At 36.5% G+C, this 23,706-nt stretch overlaps 1 protein-coding gene and 1 pseudogene across 1 annotated transcript; both read left to right on the forward strand.

Moving 5' to 3' along the window:
- The first annotated feature begins 8,725 nt into the window (after positions 1 to 8,725).
- Positions 8,726 to 8,842, forward strand: LOC144711525 (U6 spliceosomal RNA; annotated as a pseudogene).
- A 1,931-nt stretch (positions 8,843 to 10,773) lies between these two features.
- On the forward strand, positions 10,774 to 12,458 carry LOC144711065 (uncharacterized). The gene is made up of 3 exons (XM_078584989.1): positions 10,774 to 11,002; positions 11,088 to 11,232; positions 12,145 to 12,458. Exons 1-2 carry the CDS (start codon positions 10,839 to 10,841, stop codon positions 11,230 to 11,232), a joined length of 309 nt encoding a protein of 102 aa, XP_078441115.1. The 5' UTR covers positions 10,774 to 10,838; the 3' UTR covers positions 12,145 to 12,458.
- Positions 12,459 to 23,706: the final 11,248 nt, after the last annotated feature.

A 23,706-nucleotide genomic window follows, 5' to 3' on the forward strand; every position in this document is an offset into this window, starting at 1 on the left:
TAGATAAGGTGGATATCTCAGATAGTTGAGTTAACAAGATATATAGACATATTAAGAGGTAGAAGAATTAAGAGGATTAGTAGGATGAATTTTAGTGTGTATTTTAGGATTTTTATACTTATGATTACCTTAGATGACTAGTAATAGAATTTATATAGCTAAATCTATTTAAGAAGTATTTTTAAAATATTTTTTATAAGAGAAAATTGAAAAAATGATTTAATTTGTTGAAAAACTTTGAACACACACAAGACGTTCAATGGAATGCCCAAATGAAAACGGTCTATGAAATCTTTGCAAAATCCAATCGGTTCGCGTTTTAACCAAAACTATTGTAAACTAACATATTCTATTCAGAATTATCATCCAAATTGAGTCATGAAAGATACCAGAGATGCCTTAATTCCAGCGAGCAAGAGTAAGGGTGCTGATCGCCACCCGTAGCCTCAGTGTGTGTCCCTACTCATCTTCGTCCATGTTGGTGCAGATCAAAGTCTCCCTCTACTCTCCCTAGAGCTGTCCTGAGCAGTTGAGGCTGTCAAAGAAGTGTCATCTTTCTCCTCTTACTCGTCCCACTGCCAAAATGGGTCTTCGCCGCTTCTGCTTCGCCTGTAGTAAGATGATGTTATGGCTTCCAAAATCACCTTTTAAAGAGGGGAGAGGAGTTCTCTCAACCCTTCCATGGGCTGCATTTGATCCAACGGCTCTCCAGGAGCCGTTGGATCGGTCTGCAGTCCCCTCATCACTAGCCTCCACCGGCCAGCTGCCGAGAATGACGGTCGGGGATGGAGAATGATGGGTTTACCTCCTGGGCGTCTGATAAAGTAATTTTTAGTAGTAAAAAGATATGCATCTTAGAATCATTGTTCTATTAATGTTATCTTTATTTTACTATAAATTCCCCTTTCGTGCATTTTTTTTGAAAAGCTTAAAGATCACTATTTAGAAATTTTTATTTCTAATGGCACTAAGCTTAAAGTGCAACAATAAAAAAAGGAAAGTAAGAACAACAAAAAGGGATTTTTATTGTCCAGCTGAGAAGGGAGTCAATGCCACTCATGCCAGCCGCCAGCTAGCGAGCACACATCACTCAATCTGGCCAGTAGATGGCAAGCATCGTCGCACAAGGAGCCACAGACTGCTGGCACACAAAGGCCCACATAGAGACCCACACAGAGGCCCATAGAGAGGTCCGCGCATGCAAGGGGGAGATGTTAAGCAATTTCAAAGGGGGAAAGAATAAGAGAAATTATATAGTCATGTTTATTTTTTAATTTCTCTGATATAGGATCAATGCCGCATTCTAAATTTCAACACCGCCTTGGGCCACGCCAAGAAGCAATTATGACCCGGCTTCGAGCCAACCTGGCCCAAAGCCTGTGTCATTTTGGGCCGTTTTAAGTAAAGGGACATGATCTCAATTGTCCAATCTTCTTAAGGAAGATTGGAAGGTGAGATCTGTTTGTATTATTTTATCATTTTTATTTCTTTTTTTCAGGCTTTCTGATTGGATGTGGCAAATGAAGTGGATAGCAGGTCTAAGGGCTGAGAGAATTAGAGCATGGGAGGCTGACGCGGTGGCTGAAGCGACAGCTAACAAAGCAGCTGTCGTGGTGAATGAAGGGTACACCATAAGAATTGGTCCACGGCTGTGATCTAATTGCAGCCGTTGAACCCACTTGAAAGAGGGGATCAGACAGTCGGGGGGTAGTCCCACCCTTCTCCATCCCCCGGCCGATGTCCTCATCAGCCAATTGGCAGAGGCCACCGATGCCACAGATTGATTGAATGCCCCTGGAGATCCGTAGGATAAAATCTGACCCCTGGGAATAAAGCAAGATTTTGAAGGCTAAAAAAACATATCTCTCATCGCAGGAAGGAATCCCGATGGCGAAGATCCCTTTTAAAATTTTGAGCACTCGACGGCGTGATGACACCTCCATGGTTGTGCAGACAACTCAAGAAGACTTCAGGGAATAACAAGGAAGTGAGGACTCTACGCTAGGAATGTCTTTATATAAAGACCTATATTCTTGATAAACGGAAGAAAAATATGACCATTTTTGTTCAATAAGATACCAAAGCGGATGGTTGAGTCATCTCATACTAGAAATAATATCATAAAATCTTTAGGTAACTTGGATTCATCAATGATATGAATTGGCCAAATCCCCTAAAACCATTTCAATATATATACATAAAGTTTATTTTGATTGCTTTTCACAAGATTTATCCCCCTTTACCATTCATATTTGTATAGATGAGCAAAATTTGAGAGGTAATGTGACTCTCCAAGCAGTGTGCGGTGTGGTGAAAAATTTGAACCACGTGTCCTGTCGAAACTGTACATAGAAACTGTACCACACAACACACAATGGACTGGGTAAATGTGTGCAAATGAAAAGAAATCAAACAAAAAATATTTATCTTATAGAATAAATCAACCCTCCCTTATGCAAGATCAGATCTTGCATGCCATGCATAAGAAAATCAATGCACACTTCCTTGCCTGGCTACTCCACCTTTCCATCAACTTATTCTTTAACCAATGAAAAAGATTGAGCAATCAAGTTGAGGTTCCAACCAGTGCTATTCGTCGTCTATGATACTTTTCTGAATCAGGAGTAGTTTCAAGTGGAAGAAGAATATCTCGGTAAATGGAAAGGTGATCTAATTATATGCCACACGATGGAAGATTATCGCCGAAAGAGGAATTTCAAGAGTCGATGTTTGGAGAAGACATGTGAACTTTATTGTTTAAGAAGACTCGTATTGTTTAAAAAAATCCACAAAATTTGAAACTGTTAAAATATAAAGCTAGTTTTAATTTTATATGAAAGAATTCTTAGCTACCTAATATATAATTCTTATATGATGTTTATTAAATATTTTATATGGATAACATATTGGCTAATAAAAATTTAAATTTAATGTGAAAATTTTCACTTAATTGTGCATTTTTGACTATTGTCCAGTGTGTGTATGGATATTTTGGCTAAAAATTCACAAAACACATTGCATAAGGGGTTTGCTGCAATCAATGTTTTACACAAGGTGCAAAATTTGCACCCACTGCTCAACAGTGTCTGTATCCATACATGAATATAGAAAACCTGGAGATCATCACATTCACACAATTCTTCATTTTGGGCAAATTTCAAGATAACGCATTCCTTTATTTTCAAAGAGAGTGACAAGCACAAAATGGCCTGTAAAAACAATTTAAAAATCCTATAATCATGTTTTATAGGTTTATGAGGAGTTCACATTTAGTATACTTAGCTCAATTATTGTCATCTTTCTCTTTGGTTTTATATCTAGGTGCCAAACTAAGTGTACATATCTTAATTTCTGAATTTCAAGACTAACTGATTTATGAAAACTGATTATTTAATAACTAAAAATATATTTTCTAAAGTTAGAGACATGGAAACAATTAAATAAATTTTAACTCAATAAACCATAGAATTAGGTTTTCATTGGAAATATATGTCACTAGCTAGCTAATCTCACATTCCATGTCTCATCCATATTCATTTTTACACTATTATATTCATTTTAATGCAAGTGTGATGCTTATAATTGAAGTCCATGAATACATGCAGTGAGTAAGTTAGTTATAATGAGATCATAATACAGAGATCACTAGTAATTAAACATGTATTCTAAACATTCCGATTGATGAGATCATATATGGTTGGCAACCTAATCACACATTCTATACGCCGTTCATATTCATTACTACAATGCATTTGCTATAATGCATGTGTGATGCTTATAATGAAGTCCATCAATGCATGATTGAATTTAATGAATTATGATAAGATCGTACTACGGAGATTTATAGTCTTTAAGCATGTGTTCAAAATATTATTGTTCAAAGAATACTCAAGAAGACATTCAAGTATCTGACGAAAATAGTGGGTGTGCATGGTCGGTCATGTGATGAGTACACCGGTCATGTGATGAGTATCTGAAGAATACTCAAGAAGACATTAGTTTGGTTATATCAAGTTGATTGATATCACAATTGGATAAGTGATCCATTGACCTGAGACACCAAGGACATCTCGTGGATGGATGAGTACATTTTGACTACGACTTATGATCCTCTAATCATGAGATACAAACCTGCCATAGCTCGGGTGTAGTAAGAACCTCACTGAGATGATTGAATGGTCAAGATGGGATCATCCACCCGTAGTATAAGAAGAGATTGACTCAAGGGAGATGATACAAAGAATTCATTGCCGGGGTAGTGAAGATATTGGATAAGGCACTCTCAAATGATCATCATTCCACATCAGTACTAATGGAATGATGGATTAGGGTTTGACAATAAACCATGCCTTAAGTCATTTGGGAGTTTCACGCGGATGATGGATTATACATATACGGTAACTGATGATGGTAAAGGTTTCATGAGAGAGTTCAAACGCTACTCGATATCTTCTAGAGCACGAGGTGTAGCTTTGCACCTCACAGGCTGGAAACTTAACCTTTCAATTGGGTTAAATTGATGCTTAGTTAGTTAATCTATATGTCGATATAGTTAATTAATAAGGTTGGACAACAATTTTTATTGGGCTACTAAAGTTATTAACTAGAATGATACATGGGCCTAGAGTGTCACACATAATATCATAGAGACATAGGTGAATATCTTTTACTTTACGGGTTTTTGAGAAGAAAACTTGAGTAAATTATAAATATGGAAGGGGCACTCATTTCAAGAATTTAGACCAGCAAGATTTGAGAGCCCCCTTTCTTCACTCTACTCTCTTCTCCATTCAACCAAGGAGAGTGTCCTCATGGTGAGAAGATCTTAAGAGATTTTCAAGGAGAGTTGAAGAAGAAGACAGGGAGATCCGAGCACCAAGTGATCACGTGGATACTTCTAGAGGTTGGACACGTGAACAATTTCAAAATGATCTCAACAAGAGCAGGTCAAGGGTAGAAAAAGTTCCCCAAAAGGCACAAAACGGTTTCAAAATGCCTCCACATCATGGAAAACAAGTTTTATATGGATAATCTAAGGCACAAAATTTAACAGGTATAAGAGGTGCCAACCCAAAGAAGACGACGTGATAAAGTCCTTGGCCAAGGTAGTAAAATACTAGAGAAGAGTTCTCTGATGATTTCTCAAACACATCAGTACTAACTCTGAGTCATCCTACGAGCATCAAGTGAATGGGGGATTATATATATACACGGTAGCCGATGATAAACATGTTCCATGAGTGAGTCGATACACACTCCTTTGTATCTTTTAGAGCACGAGGTGTAGCTTTTCACGCATGTACTAGAGATTTGACCAATCAGTTGGGTTAAATCGATCCTGCATTAATTAGTCCTTATGATGATATAGTTAATTAATATGGAAGTCCAATAAAGGTTATTGGTTCGTTGGAGTCATTACTTAGACTGATACATGGGCCTCGAGGGTCACACATAAATGGTCTTCAAACGTCGAAAGATATACTTAAGTTTTGGGGGTTTTATGAAAAGCACCCATTTAGTATAAATAGGGGAAGACCCTAAATTAAATTCACCAATGTCAAAATTATTCAGGGCACTTTCCTTCTTCTCCATTCTCCCCACACCTCCTTTCCATTCACGATGTGATTCGAACAACGTAACGACATTGACAAAGATTGAACAGGGCTCGTCAATGAGAAGGAGGAGATTCAACATGCCGAGGATTGCATGGACACATCTAGAGGCTGCCTACTTGAACAGCTCGACTCATCTTGCTCTGGGATCCAATAAATCATGGATGTGTTTCGTGCACAGGCTCTTGATTTATTATTTTAATGATGTCACTACAATTTCATTATGAGTCTTGCACTACATGGAATCCTCGTCTTCATCCATATAAAGGCCTCTAGAACCCAACAATTGATGGAAATATATGTGGCCGGCAAGCCAATCACACATTCCACATCTCGTTCCATGTTTATTAATAGAACATATTCATTATAGTGCTCGTATGATGCTTATAATAAAGTCCATGAATACATGATCAGACTTGGTGAATTATGATAGATCGTAATATGGAGATCACTAGTCTTTAAGCATGTGTTCTAAACATTCCTATTTGAAGGATACCCGATAAGGACATTGAAGTATCCAGATAGAATAGCACTATCTAGCCTCACTCATGTGATGAATATGGTCGGCCCCGTAGCCATTAGTGTGGAGACACTAAGGATAGATAGTTGGTGCACTTTAATGAAAAGAGTTCACTGAATTGATCCATTAGAATCCCTGAATGGTAATATACTGAACTGTCAATCAGGTGGATTCACGTCACGATTATGTAAGTGGTCTTTAGACCTGAGACACGAAAAATATCATGTGGACGTACAGTTGTACTTTGAGAATGACCTAAATGTCCATAATCATGATAGTCTTAGTTTGGGTACATCAAGAAGTTTACAAAGATGATTGAGTGGTTAAGATGGGATCTTTCACCCTCGGTATAAGAGGTGATAGCTCAAGGAACACGATGCGATGAAGTCCTTGGCCAAGGCAGTAAAATATCAGAGAAGAGTTCTCCGATGATTTTTGAATGCGTCAGTACTAACTCGGATGATCGATTAGGGTTTGATAGTTGACCATACCCTCAGTCCTCCAAGGAGCATCAAGTGGATGAGGAATTATACGCACATGATAACTGATGATGAACAAGTTCCATGAGGGAGTCGATACACACTCCTTTGTATCTTCTGGAACACGAGGTGTAGCTTGGCAACCCACGTGTATGAGACTCGACCTATCGATTGGGTGAAATCGATCCAACATTATTTAATCTATATGATGATATAGTTAATCAATTTGGAAGGCCAATAAAGGTTATTGGGCAATTAGAGTTGTTAACTAGACTGATACATGGGCCTAGAGTGTCACATGCAAATGGTCTTTTGGACGTCGGAAGATATACTTAAGTTTTGGGGGTTTTTTATGAAAAATACCCACTTAGTTAAATAGGGGAAGGCCCTAAATATAATTCACCCAGTCCAAAATTATTCAGGGGCCTCACCCTTCTTCTCCCCTCTCCCTACACCCCTCTGCATGCTCGATGGGATCGGAATGGCGTAACGACGATGGTGGAGGTAGAGCGGGGCTCATCAACGAGAAGGAGATTCGACGTGCCCAGGATCGCGTAGATATGTCTAGAGGCTACACACTTGAGCAGCTCGACTGGTCTCACTCCGGGATCTAATAAATCACGGATGCGATCCTTTCAAAGGTACATCGTTTCATGGTTTTAATGATGTCGTTCGATTCACAAAAGTCTTCCGCTGCATGTCGATTTGATTTCTTCATCCATGTCAAGGCCTCGAGAACCCAACAATAATAAGTTCACATATGTGACGGAATGGTCATCATGGGATAGTCTGCCCTCGATATTAGAGGAGACGGACTCAATGAAGATGATGTAGTCAAGTTCTTGGCCAAGGTAGTGGAGATATCATGGGAGTTATTCTTTGACAATTTTGTCATGCATCAGTACTGATTAGAATGATTCAATCGGGAATGATGATTAAGCGGGCCCTAAGTCATTCTAGAGTCCCATGTAGATGAGTAATTATACATACTCATTTAGTCAATATTCAATGAGTAATGAATGATTATAATGGTTCCATGGGAGCGTTGACATGTTTCTTTGTATTTTCTAGGGTACGAAGTGTAGCTTGACACACCTATGGATCGGGTTAAATTGATCTTTGATTAATTAATCTATATGTGATATCCATAATAAATAAGGCCAGCACAATAAACGATGTTGGGACATTGATGTTATTAACTATACTCATACACGGTTTTTTGGACATCAAAGAATAAACTCAAAGTTTTGGGACTTTTATTATTTTTTCTGAAGGAAGGGGACTTTTGTCAAAAATTCATAGGGACTTTTTATCGTAATTTTTGTCATACATTATAAATAGAGAGGAGCCCTCATTTCTCGTAATTTTCCCTCAAGTGATGCTTTTAGTGGATTCTAGATGGAGTGGAAATCAAATTTCTAGAAGCCTAGTTCGCAAAAAAAAGAGAAGATCCAATGCTCTGAAGATAGTGTAGATACGTCTAGAGTTAACACATCTGAATGGCTTGAAGATGCTGACTCAAGGAACCAAGAAATTATGGATGTGATCCGTGCAACGGATATGTTCTTGGTTTTTTGTCCAGAATTATTTTTCACAATTGAGCTTGAATCATGTCGATCGCGGCCCCAAAATTGCCATTAGTTTTTATGACCATCTCAAGGAAATTCAACATATTTTCAATGGAAGTTGTATGTTATTTTAGTTTTTCGATCTAGGTACTGGATCAAGACAAAAATTGCTCTGGAAAAATTGATCAAGACAAGAAGTCCAGATAAAAGGGCTTCTTTACTTATTCAAACTCATGGAGTAATCATTAAAAAACCTCATTCAATAACTGGAAACTTTATTTTCGGCTGACTAAATATATAATCAGGTTTTATAACTACCTCAACACCCTAAGCTCAGTTGTCATCATTTTCCTTGGTGGTTTTCTGAACTAGCTACTGAAGCAAGAGCAGACTTCTTCATTTATGGGTAAAGTTGATTTCTTGACTTAACCAAATTTATCTTCTCAAAACTAAAAATTAACTTTGAAGGTAGGCATATGAATACATTTAAAAATGATTGGTCAATAAAATATACCAATATATTTGCAATAATAGCTGGCTCTAGCATCACATTTTGGGGTCATCTGATAAAAATTAAAACAATTCATTGAAGATTAGCATGGCCCTTGCACAAGAATAACAAGCAAGAATCAAGAAACAATTCAACAGCCGTTCCAGAATCTTCTTCATTTTCTTTTATAGTTTTTGGATGTAGGTACTACAGAAAAATATATTGGAAAAATTTCGAGATCAAGGACTTCTTCATTTTTCCAAACTCACTATATAAGTCCCAAAAACTTTATAGAAGATAGGGACATGCACACAATTAAACAATGTTTGGTTCGATAAAAATATAGAAGAGGTGGTATTTCATCCATGAACAAGAAAAATACCCAAAAGGGGAGATTATAAGAATGACGGGGCGTAGAATTGTCTGCCAGTAGATATGAAGAATGATGGTATTTTGCCAGGGGACGAGAAAACCATCCATTCTGATGGACGGGACAATTTTTTTTCTCGTGGGAACCAAGTGGGAGTCGAGTAGGAGCTGAGAGGGAGACGAGAGCCCAAGAGGGAAAGCCAAGTGATCCTAGAGGAAAAGCTGAGTGGGAGCCCAACATTAAGGTGACTTTTGTCCCGATTCTCGGACTGGACGAGAATATCTCGGATGGGACGGTTTCCAGACGAGACGAGGCGTAGACGAGGACGAGAATGTCTCGGATGTGACGGTTTCCAGACGAGACGAGGCGTAGACGATGACGAGAATGTCTCGGATGGGACGGTTTCCAGACGAGACGAGACGTAGATGAGGACGAGAATGTCTCGGATGGGATGGTTTCCAGACGAGACGAGACATAGACGAGGACGAGAATGTCTCGGATGGGACGGTTTCCAGACGAGACGAGACGTAGATGAGGACGAGAATGTCTCCGATGGGACGGTTTCCAGAGGAGACGAGACGTAGACGAGGAAGAGAATGTCTCGGATGGGATGGTTTCCAGACGAGATGAGACGTAGACGAGGACGAGAATGTCTCAGATGGGATGGTTTCCAGATGAGACGAGACGTAGACGAGGACGAGAATGTTACCGATGGGACGGTTTCCAGACGAGACGAGACGTAGTCGAGGACGAGAATGTCTCCGATGGGACGGTTTCCAGAGGAGACGAGACTTAGACGAGGAAGAGAATGTCTCGGATGGGATGGTTTCCAGACGAGATGAGACGTAGACGAGGACGAGAATGTCTCAGATGAGATGGTTTCCAGACAAGATGAGACATAGACGAGGACGAGAATGTCTCGGATGGGACGGTTTCCAGACGAGACGAGACGTAGTCGAGGACGAGAATGTCTCCGATGGGACGGTTTCCAGAGGAGACGAGACTTAGACGAGGAAGAGAATGTCTCGGATGGGATGGTTTCCAGACGAGATGAGACGTAGACGAGGACGAGAATGTCTCAGATGGGATGGTTTCCAGATGAGACGAGACGTAGACGAGGACGAGAATGTTACCGATGGGACGGTTTCCAGAGGAGACGAGACTTAGACGAGGAAGAAAATGTCTCGGATGGGTCAGTTTCCAGACGAGACGAGGAAGAGAATGTCTCAGATGGGACGGTTTCTAGACGAGGCGAGACGTAGACGAGGACGAGAATATCTCAGATGGGGTGGTTTCCAGAGGAGACGAGACTTAGACGAGGAAGAGAATGTCTCGGATTGGTCAGTTTCCAGACGAGACGAGGAAGAGAATGTCTCAGATGGGACGGTTTCTAGACGAGGCGAGACGTAGACGAGGACGAGAATATCTCAGATGGGATGGTTTCCAGAGGAGACGAGACTTAGATGAGGAAGAGAATGTCTCGGATGGGTCAGTTTCTAGACGAGACGAGGACGAGAATGTCTCAGATGGGTCGGTTTCCAGACGAGACGAGACGTAGACGAGGACGAGAATATCTCAGATGGGATGGTTTCCAGACGAGATGAGACGAGACGTAGATGAAAATATTTGGGATGGGACGGTGCAGACAAACCTCTAAAACTGGGACGCGGGGACGGGACGATCATCATCCCGTCCCGTCCTGCGTCCCCGTTCCATAACTACCTAAACGAAACTCAACAGTTCTACTCCGATCATCGTCGATTTCATTGTTGGTTCGATCGATCTTCGAACTGAATCAAATGCAGGAGAATCGCGGCGATGAAGAAATCGATGGCCGTGATGATCTTGTCGCGATCTCAGACCGAAGAACGCTCTACCTGGTGAACATCTTCATGGGCAATTCCGCCAATTTCCTCAACTCCTTCGCCGCCGTCTGCGAAGATAAGCTCCTCGACGTCCACAGGTGACCTAGATCTCCTCTCCGTTGCATCGTATTCATTCTCCGTCGTTTGTGAATTTTGCGTTGAATGAAAATACGATGAATTTAGGAGGATTTTGCGGTTGGATTCGTCGCTGCGGATTTTGGAGGAAAAGCTGGGGAAAGCTGGAGAGGACCGACAAATTGCTTGTTCTAGCTTGTCATTTGCCGATCCGAGCTCAAGCGATGGGGAAATTCGGGAGTCGAATCTCTAGGTAAGAAAGGGGAATTTTCCCCAAAAATCTTGAATTTCAATTCTTTCCCATAATCATAGAACAAGCCTCAGCTAGGGTTCATCATGCGTCAACCGTCACGTCGCCGATGTCAGGGATGACGATGACGTTGACGTTGAAGCTTGGTACCATCAATTTTGAGTTAGGCTTAGACATGGTTGTTCGGTTCCTTTTGCGCGAATTTGTGCGAATAGTTTGGGTTCTCTTTGGTTTTTAGAACATAATAATATCAAATTCTCGAACAGATCATCGCACACACCTGTATGCGGTTTCAATTCTTTGTGCAAATTTTGTTCTAGTTTTGTTCGAATGTGTGAATTTTGTTCGTTTTTGCACAAAAAAAGAACAGAACAAAGAACCTGTGCGGTTCTTTTGTGCGAATTTTTTGTTCGTTTCAAAGGAACAGAACAGAACAACCATGTCTAGTTAGGCTTGATGGACACGAATTGACAAGGAATGATGGCAAGGGACAGACAGAAAAGTGACTTGGAAATGATAGCCATTGAGTCATTCATCAATCCATCTCAACTGTCATCAGCCCCGTGATGTTCATCTGTAGCCTAAAATGTACGATACTTTTTTGAACGGACCATATCGCGGAAAAATCACAAAATTATATTCACGTTCAATCAGGGATGATTTAATAACTTCTACAGATGCAGAGGATCCCATAGAAATAGTCTGGATAAATAAAATTCACTGTCTACTTTTTCTGGTAGCTATCCTCAATTCTCTCATCTCTTGAACTTTTTCTTCGGCATTTCTTCCATCCAAAACACAGCTACTTCTAATAGAATTCCTCTTTTGTTTCGTTCTACGTGTCCGTTCTGTGTTTCGTCGTGATCAGGGATTGTGACAGATGGAGATGATGACACGTGGTTTAATTCAATGCAGAGGGAAGAGCCTTTCCAAGGCTTGGCATGCCGTGAATCCTCTTGAAAGAGAGGAGTGCCCTCAGGAATGTTGACAGAGGTGGTGTATGGCTGTCGTCAGCTCGTGCCATAAGGTGTTGGTTTAAGTCCCGCAAACAGGTGCGTCCTCGCGTGTTTTTGTCACATATGAGATTTGTGATAATCAAAAAAATCATCAAGTCTACTATTTTTTTGTCTTGTTGAGGAGATATATTCGTCTTTAGTTCCATGATATGCCATAAGACACTAATAAACATACATTTTTATGATAATTTTTCATGTATTCGATTCATGTCACGTACTTGTGTACTCAACTACACCTCTTGCAGAATCACTATTTCTAGTTTTTTTTTGCCTGGAAGCCTAGGCCCTCCTACCATACCGAAGCTATCCTAATTTATGGTCAATCTTTTCAATGGATCCGTCTCTGAAGATGTAGCCCTTTTCGTCATGTCCCTTTTTATAATACATTATAAAAATTTGGAAATCCGATAGTTTCTTATTGCTTGTTAAACAATCATCTTCCTATGCCTCAAGGAATGTTTCAGCATGTGAGCCATGGAAAAAATATTCAGTGGAAGATTTTTTCAAGTACACAAATTCTTTAGTGTAGAAAATTTCATTTTCAATCAGTGAATGCTTTCTTACATATGTTATTCTCAAAGTTGAAAATTGCTAATTTATTATTTTAATTCATTTGTATGTACAATAAATAAGTTATATGGATAGCGCATTAATTCTATAAGAATCACAATCCTAGGAGTACAGGAAATGATAATATTAGGTCAGACTCTACAAAATTATCTCATAATCCAATATTATTCTATATTTTAGAATTACATTCCTTTATAGAAAAAGATATAAATAACATTTCAAAGGAAATTCAATATGATACTAAAAAAGCCAATAGGAGAACACTAGAAAATACCTTTACGTAAGGTTCTTATAGATTACCACTGGCTAGGTTAGGATTTCTTTCAATAAATATTGAAGTTGACATACAATTTATGGTTACCTACATAAAATGTAATCAACATAATCTACATAAGAAGGGATACTCAACTAAGTATTCAATAATTTTATATCATAACAGATTCAGGTTAAAGTAGCATTTCTATAGGAGATCATGTATTTAATATTGCTGCTCAACAGTCAACGGTAGTTTTGGTAGATATATGCTTTAAGTGTAACATGTTGATACTGATGGATATTATGTGGCCTTCAAGCCAAATCACACCACCATGATTATTTAAGTCCATTAAAAATAAAATATTACGCTCATTATTATTCCAGTGAGATGTTTATAATGAAGTCCACGAATACATGCAATGACATATTGAATTATGATAAGATCATATTACAGTGATCGCTAGTCTTTAAACATTGATTTTAAATAGTCCTATTTGATGGATAGTCGAGATGGACATTGAATTATCTAGATACAATAACAACTCTCTAATCCTACTTATACGATAAGTACAATTGATCATGTGGCTATTAGTGTGGCGACACTAAGGACAGATAATGGGTGCTCTTTGGAGAAAGAGGTCACTGAATTGATTCGTACGAATCCCTGAATGGTATTATACCTAAATGTCAATCAGGTTGATTCATGTCACGGTTGTATAAGTGATACACTGACCTGAGACACCAAGGACAACTCATGAATGGATGACTATATTTTGACTACGACTTACGAGCCTCTAATGATAGGATTCAAACAAGTCATAGTTCGAATGTAGTAAGAAGCTCATGATGATTGAGTGGTCAAGACAGGATCATCTACCCTCAGTATACGAAGAGACTGACTCAAGGCAGACGATGCAGCTAATCCCTGGCCACAGTAGTGAGAATATTGGAGATGCCATTCTCCAATGATCTCCGTTACACATTAGAACTAATCAAATGATGGATTAGGGTTTGATGATTAACCATACCCTACGTCGTTCAAGAGTCTCACCCGGATGATGCATTATAGGTAATCGATGATGGTAAAGGTTCCATGAGATATTTCAAACACTACTTTGTATCTTCTAGATCACAACGTGCAGCTTGGCACCCCATGGTGTGAAAACCAAATCTATCGATTGGGTTAAATCGATCCTTAGTTCATTAATCTATATGTTAATATATTTAATTAATAAGCTTTGTCAAGAATTTTTATTGGGCCACTAAAGTTATTAATTAGTATGATACTCGAGCTTAGAGGGTCACACGCATAAGATCATGGGGCATTGGTGACTATATTTTGCTTGATGGATTTTTTTGCAAAAACTTGAATATAAATAGGGAAAGGGGCGCCCATTTTAGGCACCCAGGCCAACAGAGCTGGGCAGCCCCCTTTCTCCATTCTGCGCACTTCTCCATGTTGGGTTCTAGAGGCCTAGATCTGGATGAACAAATGGACACGATCCGCAACAGAAGACTTTTGCGAAACGAACGACATCATTAAAATCATGAAATGAAGTACCTTTGCATGGATCGCAATTGTGATTTCTTGGATCCCGAAGTGAGACGAGTTGAGCTGCTTAAATGTGCAGCCTCTAAGCGTAGCCACTGATAAGCCGAAAAATCACGTAAAATTACGTGGTCGTTGCGCTTTTTAGACTTATGCAATAAATTTATAATTCCCTTAATTACTAAATAAGAATATAGAGCAAGCAAGGGGTCGATCCGCAAGGAGGCAACAATTCAGAATTTTCAAACAATTTTTATGAATCAAGTCAAGTAATTTTGAATTTTGCAATATTTAATTCAATTAATATTAAATAATAATCTTAAAATAATCAAAATTAAGTAAAACTTAATTTTGATTTCGGTCAGATAATTCCAGATAAGAATATTATTATTATTTTAAGCTCATAAAAATATAAATTATTAATTTCCCAATTTAATAAAATTTATAATAATTTTCAGAATTAAAATTGGGAAATTAATAATCAAGAAAGTGATTTTTGAATTGGAGTTCAAAATGGATGAATTTTCGGTTCAAATTTTATTTTTGGGTTTTTTATATATTAAATTAAATTCCTAAACAATAAAATCCGAAATCTAGAGAGAGAAACAAATCAAATTAACCTAGAGAGAGAAAGTGAAGAAATTGGGGAAAGCCCCAATTTCGACCCTAAATTAAAAATGTAATGAAGCAGAAATGTCCTAAAATGATTAAGAATTAATTATCAAAAGTCAGATCTTGAATCCAAATAAAAAAGAAGTGCTGATGCATTCAAAACATGAATCTAGGGCATGTACATTTCGCCCATGCCAAGGCGTTTTCGAATCGTTCTAGAAGATGATCAAATACAATTCAGAAACTTACAAATTTGATAAAAAGATTCAGATCTGACGACTTCCAGAATGCCTCCTGTGTCCTTCCTGGCCAATTGCTTGGGGAGAGCCTCCAAAAAAGTGAATTTCGCCTTTTTTTCTGACCTCTATTTAAAGATCCAATCGTCCAGATTGTAGAGGAAAAGACGAACCTGCCCTCAAAATTTCAGCCCAATCGGAGTTTTAGATCTCAAGATATCGCAGTTTTAGTGAGATCAAATGTGGGCCGTTGGATCTCTTTTATTTTCTCTAAAAAATCGGAATTTCCTATTGGATGGGCTTGATTTTCTCGCTTTCCGTGTTTCGGGACACGTGCACCCTCGTTGTCCGCGTCGGCCGCACTTTCTGACTTTTCAAATCTCTCTCCTCCTACTAAATATCTTTTCTTCTCTCTCCTCTCTAGCCGCTCTACTCTCTCTCCTCTCTCTTCCGCTTTTCTCTCTCTCTCTTTTAATCACTCTATTTGACTTTTCCTATCTCTCTCCTCTCTTCTCTCCTTTCTTATTTAATTAATATATCCCTTCATTCGCCCAATTCGGCGAATGACGTGATATTCATTTTAAATGCATTTAAAATGCAAAATAAATAATCAATATATTATTTAATTAAATAAAAATCATTTCTTGCCTAAATAATGGTCAGAAAAATAGAGAAAAATTCATAAAAATATGGGAAAATTCAGAAAAATCAGGAGATGATTTACTGACCTTAAACCAAGCAAATAAAATCATGTAAAAATATTTCTTCACTGAAACAATGTCAAATTCCATGTAAAAAATGATAAAAAATATGAAATAATAGAAAAACGACATGTTAACTGATTTCAATGTATTTTATCATGATAGCATGCAAATATGACCATTAAAACACATAAATAGAATGTATAATTCAGTAATTAAGTATATTAATTTGCATGTTATCAGCCACACGATCCTTGGCATGTTGAATCTCCTCCTTCTCCTTGACAAACCCCGTTCTACCTCCACCGTCGTCGTTACGTCGCTCCAATCGCATCGGGCATGGAGAGTGGAGAAGAAGGGTAAGGCCCCTGAACAATTCTGGCCTGGGTGAGTTTTGTTCCGGGCCTTCCCCTATATATACTAAGTGGGTATTTTTCATAAAAAATCCCAAAACTTAAGTATATCTTCCGACGTCGAAAAGATCATTTGCATGTGAACCGCTAGGGCCATGTATCAGTCTAGTTAACAACTCCAGTGGCCTAATAATGTTTATTGGCCTTCCATATTAATTAACTATATCATCATATAGATTAATTAATTTCGAATCAATTTAAACCAATCGACAGGTCGAGTCTCCAACACGTGGGGTGCCAAGCTACATCTCGTGTTCTAGAAGATACAAAGGAGTGTGTATCGACTCACTCATGGAACCTCTTCGTCATTTGTTACCATGTGTGTATAATCCCTCATCCATTTGAGCACCCACTATCTATCCTTAGCGTCTCCACACTAATGGCTACGGGACCGACCATACTCATCATATGAGTGAGGCTAGATAATGCTATTCTATCTAGATACTTCGATGTCCTTCTCGCGTATCCTCCGAATAGGAATATTTCGAACACATGATTAAAGACCAGTGATCTCCGTATTACGATCTCATCATAATTCACTAAGTCCGATCATGTATTCATGAACTTCATTATAAGCATCACACGTGCACCATAATGAATATGTTCTACCAATGAACATCAAACGAGATATGGAATGTGTGATTGGCTTGCCGGCCACATATATTTCCATCAATCCACTCAACCAAGGAGAGTGTCTTCATGGTGAGAAGATCTTCAAAATTCTCAAGAAGAGTTGGAGAAGAAAAAGTGGAGATTGGAGACCAACATGATCGTGTGGATACTTCTAAAAGTAGGGCAGGTGAATGTCTACATAACATTCTAAAAGGAAGCAAGTCAAAGGTGGAACAAGTTCTCCACAAGATATATATAATGTGTTGATTTAAAGATTGATTCTGAATTGATTCACGCTTCCGTATCATGGAAACCATATTTTTCCATGGTTGAACCAAGGCACTGAACCAAACACTATATTCATCCCTCAATAAAATTCCACTTGAACTTTCAAAACCTCCGTTCAATTTAAAGTATTCAAAATATCTTTCTCACTTCAATCAAGCCCTGGTCTCAAAATTTTTATTCCAACGACAAATAAGAATATATCTTTATTCTATAAGCCCAAAAAGTATAAAAGTGTTTAAATTTTTTCCAGAAAGATTAAAATGTAGTATCAAATACATAAAATATGCAGTTTTAAGCACAAGGCTTAATTCCATTTTTTCAAAAATAAATTCAAACACACGAATCTCGTGAAGCCCTAAACTTAGTTAGTATGGAAAACTCTATCCTCACAGTATTATTGGTGTCCTATATCTATAAAAATGATTTAATAATATCCTATTATTTGGATTTTATTAAATTATGCTTCTTTTGATGTTAATTTATAGTGCTTTTATATTGTTAATGTTCGCTCATTTAAGTTTTATTAATTTTTAGCAGAATTAAATAAATAAAACCAATACATATTTTTCTCACGTACTCATCAAGAAACCACACTTTTTTACGACATTATAAAAAGGATACATCAAAAAATATTTAAAATATTTTATTTGTGTATCCAGGTAAAAAATGGTCATCATGTTGTTCACAAATTTATAAAATGTCAACTATTCATAAAATTCGTTACCAGTGTCATGTGTCATTTTTATCTGGATGTGCTTAACCGTAGACTCAAGTAGAAAAAGATCTTTTATTCTATTAAAAAATATTGAAATATCATTTTTTCTTAAGTACTATTGGTGGTTTGAGTATATTAACTGATATATTTATTTAAAAGCGAATAACTTCATAACACATGGTGGTATAGGATTTTTTATAAAATATTTTTAAAATTTAGATAAACTTATCAATCTGTTAGATTCCGTCATAGTCATCTGGATTAATAATAAAGAATAATAGGCAGTGTGTCCTTCTAGCAAACCAATGTAGGGGCTGAGCTCCAAAAGATAATTTATTGGATTTTTGCACCCCTTCACATGTCCCTAAAACTGAAAAAATAATAAATTTTTATAAGTTCAAATTTTTATGTGGTCCGACAGGTTTCCAATGTGACAGATGGCATTTTATAACTCTGGATAATGCATCACAATGTGGGCAGAAGTTTACTGAAAATAATACATCATTTACTGCACTTTTGATTGCATCTTTTTTATGCTGACATGTGTCTAGCTTATTCCATCACATTTGTTACAATGCAGATCCTGGATCATCTTGTCGATCCATTGTCACCTGCACTTAAAATCATGTGATCAGTCCTATGTCTAGATCATAACAATAACACAAATAGAGATGAGATAATGATGCATATTCCCACTATTGTGATGGCCAATCATTTAACAAAATGGTCAAAAAGGAATGTGACATATGGCAGGCTGCTGATTAATCTTGATAAAAGCCATTTTAATCCCTCTTTTGAAAATAAATATGAGAAAATATTATCTCACTTAGAAATTTAATTTATCTATAAATAGAATATCAAATCTATTTTAATTTATTATAATAATTTTAACACTCTATAATAGAATTAAGCAGTTTAAGAAAGACAATATATATTACAATTTTAGTAAAAATAAACATTGTGAAATAAATGAAGTATGTTGAATTAACTACAATGTTCTCAATCACTAACCATTTATGAAGGTCACCTGGTGAATAAGGTCCATGACTTAGAACTAATAAGGCTCTAAAATTACTAAGGCTCCTAATTTTCAGTTAAAATGATGTTTGTGTGCTGATGAAATCTGAAAAAGCTAATGGATCATCGTTTTAAACAAGCCACTTTTGAATCATCCTACTAATGATATGGCTTTTGAGGTGTTGCATCAATATTCACTTTTCAATGCATATAGTTGATAATTTATACATATATCAGATCCTCGGAAACTATATTCGTTTCAGAATTTGACATGAATGGAATCTGTATAATATTAATGTATGAAGTATTATGTTTGTGATAACCAACCGTTTAGATACACCAGCTAGTGGCTAAGTTACACTAATTAGAACTAATAACGTTTTTTAATTAATCTGGATCCTAATTTTCAGACAAAATGATGTTTATTGACTGATGGAATCTGTACATCTATTTTAATGGTCAAGTTTTTGAGGCTCTGCATCAATATTTATCTATCCATCCATTTCATTGATGATTAATCTTCATATCATTAGATAAATATATAGAAAAGTGTTGATGCATTTTAACATATGATATGTGTCACTAAGGGGTTGCATAGAAAACGCATCCACATTACTTGACAAACAAATTTATACTTGTGACTTTGATTCCTAATTTACTGAATTGATATTCATAGTTGAGCATATTGTATTAGCCAATAATTCCATGTCCAGGTAAATAAATCATATTTCAGACATTAGTGGATAAAAAAATATTATAACAAAATTTTAATCTATTTCATGATATCTATCATTAATCGGTGCCACTGTAAGACATATAAAAAACTAGTATTATTAATCTAGAAAATCACTGAATTATGCATGAAACTGCTATAGTTTTATTCATACTTATCATTCATTGTATTTTCTTACGATTCATATGCTGAAATATTAATTTGAATCTATATCAATGATTTTACTAGCACAAAAGAATTCAAGCCATCCTACTTTAATAATCATATTATAACAACGTTTTAGAAGACTGAAAAGGAAACGAAGGATTGGAAATATTATTTTACTTGTAATCCACTGACTAGTTTTCCCATGGCTCTCTTGAAACATTTATTAAGGAATGGGAAGATTAATAATTAGACAAGGTAATACTTAAAGAGGAGCTTATTTCCAGAGCAACACCTCGTCATTATCTTCATTGACCAATAGGATTCTAAATAACAACAGACTAGTCAGAATTGAACATGTACCTATACTCATTATGAGAAGTAGACGGTCAGGATTTAATATAAGATAAGATAGATGGTTAGGATTAAATCTAGATAGGATAAAATCAAGTGTCTAGGATTAAATCTAGATACGCTATTATAATGGTCAAATAATCAAATGGCCAGGATTAAATATATTCAGAAAAGGAACTATGCAAAATCTTGGACTTAAATCAGGATACATTTTATTTGATAAATTATATGATGTGGGTCCCGAAATAGCAACAATTTCATAGTCCACGAGAACCATGCATGAATCCACCATCACTGGAGAACTCGCTCAAAAAGGGCACTAAAAGACATGAAAAACTATCATATAAATTAATTTTATTACTGTCTTTTGGCCTTAATATGAACTAAAGATAAACTTATTTTTACATAAAAAGATAAAATATATAAATTTTGAGGTTCTTTTGTGATGATATCGCATATATGATACTTCTGAAGGTCGTAATATTTTAAAAAAACATGCTACGTAGAATAAAAATTCTAATATATATTGTGAAAAAACATATGGAAAAATATATTCTCTCATCACTATTTTAAGATCAATCTAGTGAAGGGTTTGAAACAGTAGTGGACTTTGTCGGTCTGGGCGTATTCATGAGAAATTATGAGGATTGAGTTAGTGTAAATAATACAGACTAGATTGATGTATCTCGGAATGGTTAAATTCAGAAGTAATGATAGGGGGATATGTTAAAGAAGTCCCAGTGAGTCTTATGTGTGGATAAATGAAATTATAACTTTATAAAATTATGATATAATGCAAAGAAATTTTATATCCTATTGTATTAATCCTTAGAATTTAAATTATTCATTTTGTCCATATGATTCATAAATTAATGCTTTTAGTATTCATTGTATGTATGCTCATAAATTATCTCAAGTTAATTGATTCAGGATTAAAAACGAATTCCACCATTTAGTGAAGCAAATCATCTTATGACATATTTTCTGGGTAAGAAGTTTTCAGTTTTTTCTTGCTGAATGTATAATTAATGATCTTGCTTGTGGCATCCCAAAGTATGAGAAAATACTAATAGGGTTTTTTATAAAATTTTGAACCAAATATATTATGCTTAATTTCAGTAAGTAAATGAATCGAATTATGATTTTTATTATTGATGTTGGGTAGGCAAGTGAATCAGTTAAAAATTTATATTATAGGTTTCTTTATTTCTAGTAGGGATATAATAAGTGAATGTATTAATAACAATGAAAAGGGATGAGGTAAGGATATATATATATATATATATATACATTTATATATATATTTATATATATATACAAATTTAGGCTAATCCCTTATCCTATCTCGGGTAGTCCCTTTTCCTTGGATTTTCTCTATGTTAATTAGTATGGATATTCTAATATGCTAACGCCTTATCCCTTAAACAAATTTTGATACAAGATCTAAAGAAAAGAAAATATATTTAAAGCATAGAGCATGGGGTTCATTTCATCAACATGTTATTCAATCACCAAGGCCACTACTAAATATATTCCCTTTAATGTATGTGATGGAAATATATGTGGCCAGCAAGCCAATCACACATTCCACATCTCGTTCCATGTTCAATAATATAGTGGACGTGCGATGCTTATAATAAAGTCCATGAATACATGATCGGACTTGGTGAATTATGATGAGATCGTAATACGGAGATCACTAGTCTTTAATCATGTGTTCTAAACATTCCTATTTGAAGAATAAGCGAGAAGGACATCGAAGTATCTAGATAGAATAGCATTATCTAGCCTCACTCATATGATGAGTATGGCCGGTCCCGTAGCCATTAGTGTGGAGACACTAAGGATAGATAATGGGTGCTCAAGTGGATGAGGGATTATACACACATGGTAACAGATGACGAAGAGGTTCCATGAGTGAGTCGATACACACTCCTTTGTATCTTCTAGAACACGAGGTGTAGCTTGGCACCCCACGTGTTGGAAACTTGACCTATCGATTGGTTTAAATCGATCCAACATTAATTAATCTACATGATGATATAGTTAATTAATTTGGAAGGCCAATAAGGTTATTAGGCCACTGGATTCGTTAACTATACTGATACATGGGCCTAGAGGGTCACACGCAAATGGTCTTTTGGACGTCGGAAGATATACTTAAGTTTTGGGGTTTTTTATGAAAAATACCCACTTAGTATAAATAGGGGAAGGCCATGAAGGAAATTCACCCAGGCCAGTATAATAGGGCCTTCTCCTTCTTCTCCCTTCTCCCATGACTCCTCTCCACTCCCGATGCGATCGAGACGGCGTAAGGACGGCGATTGAGGTTGAACGGGGCTCGTCAACGAGGAGGAGATCTGATGTGCCGAGGATCGCGTGGATACATCTAAAGGTTGCACATTTGAGTAGCTTGACTCGGCTCGCTCCGGTATCCAAGAAATCACAGATGCAATTCGTGTAAAGGTACTTTGTTCCATGGTTTTATTGATGTCATTTGATTCCCTTCAAGTCTTCCGCTGCGGAATATTTTGATTTCTTCATCCATGTCAAGGAATCTAGAACCCAGCAGTATGCTTATAGATTGGATATTCACTTTCAAGCATATCTTTCAATATTCAAAATACTTGGCAATAAATTTTTTAGTATATAGTTTCAATGTTTTTATTGTCAGCTCAATAATTTACTTCAATTCTGATTACTTTATTTATTTACTTGTGCATTCAATTTGATTTCATTGCCTATCTTGTACATCTTATATCTACTTCAAACCTAGTATCCATCTATTAAGCATAAAATATCAATACTAATATATGTTTCATTTCACATACATATCTTTCTCAATTCTTATCTCATTCAAAACTCTTTTAATAGCATTTCTGAATTATTAAATATCTAACTCTCATTTTTTCACACTCACAATTGAATTGGATTAGATGTATATTAAATATCCAACTCTCTTCCTATATACATATATCTGTTCAATATTAATCAACTTCTATTTCATCTTTTACATATCTTTTCAATACAAAAGTATTACATATATCTATTAATCTTTAATGTTATCAAAATCAATGAAATTTCAGAATTGAATCTTTATAATCAAGGAAGAGGTTAAGTAAGAGAAAGTAATTATCATATAATAATCAGGGAATAAAATCATACTATGTTTAAGAATGGAAACTTGATGAATTGACAGATTAAGTTATAGTTGACAATAGTTGGTAGCATCATTCATCTTTACACCTGAAGTCAGCCATTT

This window comes from Wolffia australiana, chromosome 13 (assembly GCF_029677425.1).
Source record: "Wolffia australiana isolate 7733 chromosome 13, ASM2967742v1".
Taxonomy (NCBI): domain Eukaryota; kingdom Viridiplantae; phylum Streptophyta; class Magnoliopsida; order Alismatales; family Araceae; genus Wolffia; species Wolffia australiana.

Excerpts from the sequence above, each read along its gene's own strand:
- LOC144711065 (XM_078584989.1), top strand. The coding sequence starts at position 10,839 with ATGCAGGAGAATCGCGGCGATGAAGAAATCGATGGCCGTGATGATCTT. Across the intron at positions 11,003-11,087 it reads AAGCTCCTCGACGTCCACAG|GAGGATTTTGCGGTTGGATT; the intron begins GTGACCTAGATC and ends CGATGAATTTAG.